The 10,188-nt window shown below is 41.4% G+C and overlaps 1 protein-coding gene across 1 annotated transcript in view; it reads right to left on the reverse strand.

Annotated features, from left to right (window-relative positions):
• myo15aa (myosin XVAa) overlaps window positions 1–10,186 on the reverse strand; it is a gene marked incomplete at its 5' end in the record, with an annotated part of 20,145 nt that extends 9,959 nt beyond the window's left edge. Inside the window, 29 exons of the mRNA XM_025064523.1 lie at window positions 934–1,057; window positions 2,261–2,355; window positions 2,860–2,975; window positions 3,076–3,267; window positions 3,356–3,428; window positions 3,761–3,951; window positions 4,043–4,278; window positions 4,443–4,538; window positions 4,789–4,919; window positions 5,047–5,128; window positions 5,244–5,276; window positions 5,401–5,485; window positions 5,878–6,053; window positions 6,173–6,290; window positions 6,402–6,526; window positions 6,623–6,668; window positions 6,747–6,904; window positions 7,029–7,106; window positions 7,519–7,644; window positions 7,734–7,865; window positions 7,967–8,062; window positions 8,159–8,282; window positions 8,410–8,468; window positions 8,957–9,070; window positions 9,210–9,335; window positions 9,436–9,549; window positions 9,646–9,709; window positions 9,803–9,906; window positions 10,145–10,186. Of these exons, the coding sequence (XP_024920291.1) occupies window positions 934–1,057; window positions 2,261–2,355; window positions 2,860–2,975; window positions 3,076–3,267; window positions 3,356–3,428; window positions 3,761–3,951; window positions 4,043–4,278; window positions 4,443–4,538; window positions 4,789–4,919; window positions 5,047–5,128; window positions 5,244–5,276; window positions 5,401–5,485; window positions 5,878–6,053; window positions 6,173–6,290; window positions 6,402–6,526; window positions 6,623–6,668; window positions 6,747–6,904; window positions 7,029–7,106; window positions 7,519–7,644; window positions 7,734–7,865; window positions 7,967–8,062; window positions 8,159–8,282; window positions 8,410–8,468; window positions 8,957–9,070; window positions 9,210–9,335; window positions 9,436–9,549; window positions 9,646–9,709; window positions 9,803–9,906; window positions 10,145–10,186 (3,256 nt within the window). The remainder of the gene's footprint in view (window positions 1–933; window positions 1,058–2,260; window positions 2,356–2,859; window positions 2,976–3,075; window positions 3,268–3,355; window positions 3,429–3,760; window positions 3,952–4,042; window positions 4,279–4,442; window positions 4,539–4,788; window positions 4,920–5,046; window positions 5,129–5,243; window positions 5,277–5,400; window positions 5,486–5,877; window positions 6,054–6,172; window positions 6,291–6,401; window positions 6,527–6,622; window positions 6,669–6,746; window positions 6,905–7,028; window positions 7,107–7,518; window positions 7,645–7,733; window positions 7,866–7,966; window positions 8,063–8,158; window positions 8,283–8,409; window positions 8,469–8,956; window positions 9,071–9,209; window positions 9,336–9,435; window positions 9,550–9,645; window positions 9,710–9,802; window positions 9,907–10,144) is intronic.
• Window positions 10,187–10,188: the final 2 nt, after the last annotated feature.

Consider the following 10,188-nt stretch of genomic DNA (forward strand, 5'->3'; position numbering starts at 1 on the left):
TGATGGTATTGTGGCGGTGGCTGTGGCTGTGGCTGTGGCTGTGGCTGTTGTTGTTGCTGCTGCTGCTGTTGGAGATATTGTTCGTGGTGGTGGTGGTGAGAGGGGATTGGCATGGCAGGGACCGGGGGCATCATTCCTCCTGCTACTGGAAGCACTGGCACGGCTTGAGGAGCAGCAAGTAGGGGAACATGGGAATCATTAGAGGCTTTTTAACAAGAGACGGAGCTGGAAAACCATTTAATACAACCTTCCAAACCCTCTATTTGTTTTTGTTTCTTTTTTTAAGTTCATATACCTGCTAAAATTATTTTTAAATATGATATGATAAATGATATGAGAAAACACCTTGTTAGCATGCAGCGGTCAATTGATGTATAAAGTAACATATTTTTAAAGTATTGCAATGACAAAAAATGCTTTAAAAAATACAAATAATACAAAAAAGGACAAATGTGGAGCTTTGATGATCTGTACAAGTAACTGTATTAATGTAACAATTCTCACAGGACAAAACCACAGAACATCTTTACTGTTGTTTGAGTTGTTAAAATCACATATAAAAAATAAGAACATCTATAAGACATTAGCCAAAACAATCTAAAGTTTTAGAAAACGTCTTCATTACTGTGTCTGGTAGCCTGTGTTAAATGGAGAAAAGTGCATGAGGAGAGAGACTGAGCAGGAGAGCAGCCTATAGAGTCAAAGAAGTCTGTGGTTACAGTGAATGGCTGCCTATGAATTATCTATGAGTCCAGACTGCTCATTAAAACCTCTAAGTGATGAATTAGGGTCGGTGAACTCTACACCCGAACCTTCACACTGATCAACTTTGACAAAAACACATTTAATTTAACCCTTTAACGGAGCATACAGTATCCAACATCTAAATATATCTGGAAGGAAACAGATGCCGACATGTCAAATACGATTTACCTCCAGGAAGTTTTCCTGGGTGATAAGGTCGACCGGAGGACGCACGGGTTTCTCCTTCTCCTGTGACACCTACGCCTCCTCCTCCCTTCATCCTGGCAGCCAGACTCCCAGACTTTTCCATGTCCTGGAGACCAGAAAGAATTAAAATAAACGTTTAATAAACGTTAAGGGAAAAACCCTTTCAGATATGAAAAGACTGTGAGGAAACAAGGAAATAAACTGATGAGGTTTGAAATGTTCTATTCAGATTCAAACCCTTCTACACAAGTCATCAGAGCGACCTGTGGAAACTGAATACACTCTGGGGGAGGACTGTACACACTGGGTGGAAAAAAAACCACAGCATGCATACACACACACACTGTCAACACAAACCACTTTGAACAGAAGATTCTGGAAAAAAATGGGGCATATTCATAAACTCCAAAAAACCAACCAAAAAAATGAAATTGCTGCCATCCAAAAATAGTCAATCATTATTATCTATCCTGTTTCCTCCTGTGTCGTTTCATTCACAGCTTTTCTACAAATTTCCCGGGGATGTTCTCCAGTCCCCGAGAACATCTTGTAAAGGTGAACGTACCTGTGACAAATTCTTCAGCCGGCGTTAAATCCGTCTCCTTTCTTCTTGTCCCTAAAGACAGGATGTTCTTCCAAACAGTACCGTGCATATTCTCTGCCTGCCGCTGCCGTCAGAGTCAAATACGTCTAAGCAGTCGCTCCGTAACCCAATCATACCTCCATTCATACCCTGATAGAAGCAGTGGATCACATGTTCCCTCAGTCATCCATCAGTCCATGCCACTCTTACACGGACGATGAGTTGGCAGATCAGGTGAAGACGGAGACATCAAAGGTTTTTGTTTTGGGTTTATGTGGAATTTTTTTTTTAATTCCAAACTTACTGTATGTGGGTTTATGTGGAATTTTTTTTTTAAATTCCAGTACTAACTAACCTACTGTAGGTCTGTAGGCCAAAGACGACATCTGTGCTAATGCTATTCTATATATTTTATAAATATATAGCATAGTCTGTGCTAATGCTATTCTATATATTTTAATTTTTAAATATATAGCATAGCATTAGCACAGATGTCTTCTTCCACCATAGTGAATGGTGTGTGGTGAACACAAATTAGGTTGTGGACTAGCTTTACTAAGGCAAAATAAATAAGAAAAAAATCTGTCTCACCTATACACATTCCCTAACAGTAGGTGGTGATAATGTCCCTGACATGTAGAGGGACATTTATAGAGCACAAGAATCACTGTAGTACAGAGTGAACACATGGTGAAAAGGTAGAAGGGAGGTGTATTTAATACTCACTACACTGCTGTCGGCCAGTACTGGGTCAAACAGACTGTCCAGGTATCGGTCCATTCCTCTCTGTGTCTGACTCTCACTGTATGTATCTGACTCTACTGAACAAAGCAGAAAAGGTAACAGGCCTTAAGCAGGAAACCAGAACCAGAACCTGGCTTTAATGGTCTAGTACTAGCAGCAAATATATTGACAAAAAGAAAACTGCAATTTACATATACAATATATAATTAAGTATTTTCCAGCCATCCTGGTCCCATTATTTTATTTTATTAATGAATCTAAGAATCTATATCCGAATGTGTTGCCCCTGGAGTCTACACCCTGTGGCCAGAAAAAGTATCCGAATGTGTTGCCCCTGGAGTCTAAGCCCTGTGGCCAGAAAAAGAAAAAAAAACCCTGACTGAACAGGTTCAGCTGCCTGGTAACCCAGACGAGCGAGGCAAGGCCACGACCCAGATGTTTACTTTATAGAAAAGGCCAGGCCGACTGCAGTTCAACAAAACGATAATTATGAATGAAATGATATTGTGGGTTATGGTGAAGGTACACACATTCACCATGTATTTGAATGCAAAACAGCAAACGTGTTCATTTGTGTTTACCATGGCTGTAGTAACCATCAGATGAAGGCAGACTGTAGGCTGGTTTACCGCCGCTGCTCAGAGGAACTGATGGAACGAGCTCCTCATCTGAGTCAAACCCACCCCCGACCATTGCCCTGTGAAGACCGGTTTATCACAGAAGGGAAAAGGTACATTTAAAAAAATATATATATTTGCATAGAATTATGTATTTGTGTGTGTGTTTTATGAACTGACAGGCTTGCGTTTGCTCTGGCTCGGGCCGGGTCGTCTGTGCTGATGACAAAGTAGCTCTTCTGCTTTGGGAAGTCAGTGGGAAGCTCCAGGTCTGCAATCAAGTCCATCACATAGTCATGGCCCGCTAGCTCCACCCACTGGCCTTGCTCCTTCATCAGAATGGAACTCCCCTTCCAACACTCAGATAAACCTCTGCAGAAAAATATATTTGTATTAAAATCAAACTGAAGTAAACATGAGTGGCTGTGGAACTTTTCCCCCTCACATGAAAAATCAGTACCTGTGGCGGAGGATGTCCACCGCTAAATCCTCCCCACTGGTCCACGAATGGACCGGACACAGGAATGAACGACCTGCAGTAAAAATATCAAATCAGGAGCCATAAGGAGATTAGACACTGCGGTTCTGTTCACCTTCACCTTGAAATAACTCCCACTGTGATCAGATTGTGATAAATTGTGCAGGTCAGAGACAGAGATAGTGCACTTGATCCCATACTGAGAATGAATAATTAACAATCTGTGGTTGTAAATTATCCTTCTCATTAGGGCTGATGCCAAAAATTCCACACTGGAATCCTGGTCTTGCAGTGAAGCAGAGAAAAAAAAGACAGAATTCAACCATCCCTCAAACTTTAACTACAAGACATGTAGAATTAAACAAACTGACACATTTTCTTTCTCACCATCAAAACAGTGCACATGCAGCGCCATGTTGGCCTTCTTCCTGTTGGCCGTCCACTCCAGCAGAGAGAGAGGGTAGGTCCTCGCAGTCTCCTGGCTGAACCCCGAGCCCAACTGTGTTTTGTGACTGGCCTGGATGAGTCTGTGCTGCAATAGCGCCTGGCAGCCAGCAGGGGCGTGGTCTGACACAAACCTGGAAGGTTGAAGAGGACATTACCCTGCACTGTATGAGGGACAGTTCCAGAAACATCTTTCATCATTGTTACTCCTCACGCGACACATACTTCAGCAGATATTTGTCCATCTTGGGCGACGGCGCGAAGCTGCAGACGCACGCTAACAGCAGAAGCCAGCCTCTCTCTGCGTTCTCTACGTTCACATTCCTCCAGACCTGGTTGACGATCTGAGACAGGATCTCATCCCGTAACCCCGGAGACATCAGTCCCCTTTGAACGATGTAATTCCCAAACATGTTTTCTTGAGCCCCGTTCAGGTGAGGGTCGCCCATGAACCTTAACACCTACGGACAAATACAGTCAGGCCCTACTGCATTATTATTATTATTATTATTATTATTATTATTATTATTTTCAGTAGTAGTAACATTATTCACATTATTATTATCAGTAGTAGTAGTAGTAACATTATTCATAACAAAGGGGTTAATGAGGAACGACAGCCTACCATGATGAAAAGCTCGAGAGCCTCCCTTTTGACGTCTTCTTCCACTCTGGTCAGCGGTGTCTCCAGAGGAGCCGTCAACATGCCAAACTTTGGTTCCTTCATAAACAATGATATTGTTGTTATTGAAAAATAATCATTCACACTCTGTAGAATTAATATGGACTGCAATCTGCATGATTTGTAACTACGGGATTTAGGATGATGTCGTTGCCTCTGATTTTAAAAAAAGGCAACAACAATTGTATATATAAGAACAGCATTTCTATTACACTGAAGAGAAAGTACATTATGTGCATAATACATTACACTGTGTTAATAACTTCAAGCTAACTGAACTCTCCCGCACCTTGAAGTAGATCTGTACGTAGCGGTAGAAAGGATAGTTATTGATGTCCAGAGGCAGAGTGAGTTGAGCCGCTTCCTGGATATGAGGGGCTTGAAGCAGAGCCAAACAGTCTGAGTGCAGCTCCCTCCTGACTGGGGTGAAGAGGTCAAATCAGCATCCACACATAAGCAGTATTAGATATGATAATGAACCAAAACTATTTTTACTATATTTACATTTATCTAAACCAAACGAGAAGACAAACAAAGGTCTACTGACCTCCTGCCGTCTTCAACAAAGAACCCAGCTCTGCAGGAATCACCAGGTGTGTGACGTTGACCACCTCCCTCTTAGTCAGCTCCTGGAAACAATTATAAAAAAATATTTTAATAGGGTTCCAGTCTTGTTTGAGAAAAAAATGAAAACCATTTATGTGCCTTCTTCTCAGTAACAGTCTGTCCTGGTCACTGTCTCACCTTCTCAGCTTTCCTCCGAGCTTCAAACTTCCTCTGCAGCAGACACGACATAACAGTAATCAGAATTACTGAATTTGATATACATGCTCACTCATCAATTCAATTTAACACATAAGAATTGCAGAAGAAAAACATTTTGAAAGCCCACTACATGTACCTTGATGTACTGCTTGCGGTTCACATACATGTGAACAAGGGAGCGAAATCGAACCAGGCTATTTCTCATTTTCATGAAGCTCTTCCTGGAGAAAAACAGTGGCCATTAATAAGGCAGCAGCTAATATGAATATTACATTATTATTACTATATATTATTCGGTGCATGTATTCCTTATCAAGACTTGAAGTTGCGGTACAATGTCATTAACCCTCTCTGCAGTACCTTAACAAACCACCAGAAGTCGCTGACTCTCTCTGTCTTAGATGACGTTATTACTAATTTTTCTTAGCGTTTTCTAATTTTTAACACTTTCAGCAGATGTGCCCTCTGCTGTTCAGTCAATTACATACATGTGATTTAAATAAAAAAATATGTTGTTCAAATTATTATATATATATATATAATATATACAGATAAACACATACGTATGCATTTGTGAATTATTTAATACACAAGTTAAAAAAATCTCCATCACCTCACGAGGTAGCCTCGACAATGTGCCTGCAGGCCGATGATCTTCTTGCGAAAGGCCATAAAGCGTTTTCTCACAAAGAACATTCGGGTGTAACGCTGCAGGGTGAGAGCGGCAAGTGCACGGGAGCGCTCCCGTTTACACTCCAGTAACTGGTAAACATCCTCCTTCAGAAACATCTGATACAAAAGCACATACAGACCAACGTGAGACAAAAGAAAAGAACATTTTAAAACAATACATTGATATTATTTTATCTGTAATAACGAATAAGACGGTGAACTGGGAAAACTGTCACCTTTGTGACTCCGACATAGAACAGTCCTGGTCTGAGAGGACACAGTTTACTCAGCATGATCACGCAATTATCTCCGTTTGCAGCCGGAACCTGTTGAATCCCCACCAGAGACTTATACCTGAGGAGGACAAGTTAGTAAATACACATGGTGTCTACGTGTATCAAAACATATATTAAAGTACATATATTAAGCAGTAATTTTTGTAAAAAAAAAAAAATCCATAAACACCTGAAGAGGAAAGCGTAGAACGGCATCCTGACAGGAAATCCCTCTCGTCTGATGCGAATGGTTTCAAGGATTCCCGAGTGTCGCAGTTGGCTGGTCACCAGTTCGTCTTCAAACATACCTGGTTGCTGAAAACAAAATAAAAATGAACACAGCAGTGAGATCACAACCATCTTACATCTATACATTCATATATACACTTCATTGTAGGACATGAACTCTACCTTCATATGGTTTGGCTTAATGCAGCGAATGAAAAAAGGATTGCATCTGAAATCAGAGAGCAAATATTTTAGTCTCCTAAATCTACAGTCGTTTTTGCGTAACACTTTAAAGCAGGTTCTTCACCTTTCCATCTTCTCCAACAGTTCCAGCAGGGACTGTTGGAACTTGTTGCTGACAGTCGGTGCCTGGTACCTCCTGGTCACTGTGCTGCTTTTCCTCTGGTGACCCCCTTTCTGCTGCCCCGTGACCTCTCCGTGAGCCAAGAACAGGTTTGACACCATCTGAGTGACATGAAGAATAAATTACATTTACATTTATTGTTTTGTTTTTTTTTATTATTTCAGTAAGAACACACTTGACATCAGATGTATGATGTTCTGCTATCATGTGTTTTTCCTCTCTGACCTTGTTTTTGCTCTGGATGAACAGATCAAGGATGTCCTGACGAACCTGGTCGTAGTTCTTATCCAGGAACTTATGAACCTGTCAATTATAGACAATCACAGCAGCAATCGCTATTAACCAATCAATGTCAGGACAATTGCAAAGGTTTGCAAATTTACCCAAAAATAGCTAAAATATATATAGCTTAAGAAGAATCTACATTAGATAGAAATACAGAAAATAATGCTTTTTTTAGCTAGTAACTAGCTAATAGTCATAACATTTTAGCTAGACATTTGGCTAAATATATCCCAAAGTTAACTTTGACAACTAAATAACAAAACTAAATAAAGAAAAACCTTGAGCTAGACATTTGGCTAAATATATCCCAGAAGTTAACTTTGACAACTAAATAAAGAAATAAATAAGTAAAAGGTTACTTTGCAGTGAGCCTTGCCAACAGTACAATAACTGACTTCCTGCCCTGGTGTTTAGAAGATGTCATGTTTACCTGGTAGGTGACCCGGCCGGCAAAGTGCTTGATGGTAAACTCTGGAAGTGGCATCTTTGGTTTCTGATACAGTGGGTTGTTGCCATGGTGATAGTGACACTTTTGGAGGAAGGTGTGATCTGTTGCCTGGAAGAAGATCACACCAATAGAAAGGGACATGTTTAATAACTTCAAATGTTTCCAGGACCACAAACATGTTCTCGTCCGTACTTCACCTGTGGGAAACAGCTCTGATCATCCAGAATCCTCAGTATCCCATGAGGCTTTGTGGCAATGAGGTCGATGCAGGGCTGGTTGTCATTGAATGGGATGTCCTGCCACGGGATCTGCTCCCTGCTGTACTCCTCCTGTGGTGTGATCACATGACACACCATGTCATATCCTCTATTCTCCACAGTATTAACCAGGTTTTAGAAACTGTTGTCCTTCAGTTGTACGTCTGACTCACCTGCTCCTCCCTGAAAACCACCCTGTTGAAGAAGAACTGCATGTACTCGTTTGCATAATTGATGCAAAGCTGCTCGAAGCTGTTGAAGGTCAGATCCTGTCGGAACACACACACAACCGTTGAGCACAAAAATACACACACAAAATTACCGTAAGTGTCCACCTGTGTGTTCCATTAGAACCAGTCTCTCACCTCAAATCCATAAATGTCCAGGATGGAGATGGAGAGGGAGTGTTGGCGAGGATACACCTGAGCGTTGATCCGCTCTGTTAACCAGTGGAACAGCAGCGAGTACAGGATCTTGGCAACAGCATCTCTTGGGAACGCAAAGAATGTTGGAGGAAACAGTCACAGTATGAGAGAAGTTGAGGAGACATTTGTGCATCAGCAGTATCGAACTGTCAGAGCGCTGAAGTAGAAAGTACACAGTGTTGTACTCTCACCTGGCATCTACGGCACTTTCCACAGTCAGTGGAGTGTAAATCTTGTCCCTCATCGTCTCCTGGAGAAGACAAGAAGACAACAGGGGTTAAACCAGAGTTTGGGTTTCCATGCAGATGTCTTTCTAAAAAAAACCACTCAAATATGTCTGTACTGTTGGCATGGAATTAAAGCCTTAGTGAAGACGACCTCAGAGACGAACACAGGTGAAAGTACTTCCTTTAACTCTGCATGTGTGATCATCACATCTGTCACCTTTTGTCTGGATGACAGCAGTCTGAGGGTAATACACCGTACCATTAACTGACACTGTGATGGACGGCATGTACATGAACCTCAGCGTGTGTGTGTGTGTGTCATAATTAAAGATTGATACACTGATATACTACAAAGCTACCCGGCGGTCAACAAAAGGTCAAACTCTGAATACAACACCAGTGACTGACGGCAACGTCAAAGAACCAAAGAATCAAAATTAAATCTCTTTTTTTTAAAACTTAGACAAATTTAAATAATGCTACATGCTAGCCCATGTAGTGCATGACTTACAGTGACTTTATAGGTGATGGCTTTTTGCAATCCGTCAGGAGAAATTTGCAGCAACTCTGCCACCACTCTGATCTCCTGTGCACTCACCACGGACGCCACCTCCTGGCCGTCAGCCTGTTTTGCAGCAGGGAGATCGAAATCATGTGATTTTTTTTTCTCCAGGTTACAGCTTGTTTCAATGTTATTGTTCCTGTCCTGAATAATCTTGGAAGCCAGAGTGTTACCTATATTTGAGGTGAACAGGAGAAGTTACCTCGTGTTTCTGAAAGTAGACATTGCCCAGGTGCAACACAGAGGAAAGAACTCTAAAAATTGAGAGTTGGTCTTCAGGAGCAAAGTGAAGGATCTCCATGGCAGCATTTATTCCACAGTCTCCTCCCTGTCCAGAAGAGAGAAGAGAAGGACAAGTAAATATAAAACAAATACATATGGAGGAAGGGTAGTTAGTAAGTTGTTAGTTGTAAATATATTTCTTTTACCTGGTTGAGGTAATAGTAGGTCTCAGCCTCCTGTAGGTAGAACGCTTGCTTCTGCTGTGAGGGCAGACCTGCCAGCATCTCGTAGAAGATGTGATAGTTCCTCTCATCTTTGGCCTGAGACAGAAATACACACACAGTATTTATCACTTCAGTTCACAGCAGAGTAGAGTAAAGAACATAAAGTTTCATGTTGGCTCTCTGTGTCTGCACCTGGAAGACAATACGGGACTTTTCCAACAGATACTGAGAGGTTATGGCACCACTGATTACACCACTGAAGAAAGAGACAACGTGATCGGGATTATGGAGGTGAGATCACATTATAATGTTATCATTTAAACACGTCATTGAATCAGTTCATACTCACTCCTCCAGAAAGACCTCTATGTATTTCCCAAAGCGACTGGAATTATCGTTCCGCACAGTTTTGGCATTTCCAAAAGATTCCAGCAGAGGAGCTGCTTCAAGTATCTAACAAGAATTCAACGACATTAGGTTAAAAAAACTCTTTGTGGAATAACAATAGCACAGAGACATAGGACAAACACAACTTTTTTTTTTTTAATCTAAAAGACAAAACAATGCAACAAACTGCAGTACCTCAATCTGCTCCAGGGGAGGCCGCCAGAAAAGATTCAAAGTGACATAAAATGGAGTCAGGAGTACAGATAGATGTAGATGTCATGTATGTTCATGCGTGTGTGTTTACCTGTTGTGCAACATTATATTTATGATGCAGTGCTGCCAGGTAGC

This window comes from Cynoglossus semilaevis, chromosome 17 (genome assembly GCF_000523025.1).
Source record: "Cynoglossus semilaevis isolate Cse_v1.0 chromosome 17, Cse_v1.0, whole genome shotgun sequence".
NCBI classification, from domain to species: Eukaryota; Metazoa; Chordata; class Actinopteri; order Pleuronectiformes; family Cynoglossidae; genus Cynoglossus; species Cynoglossus semilaevis.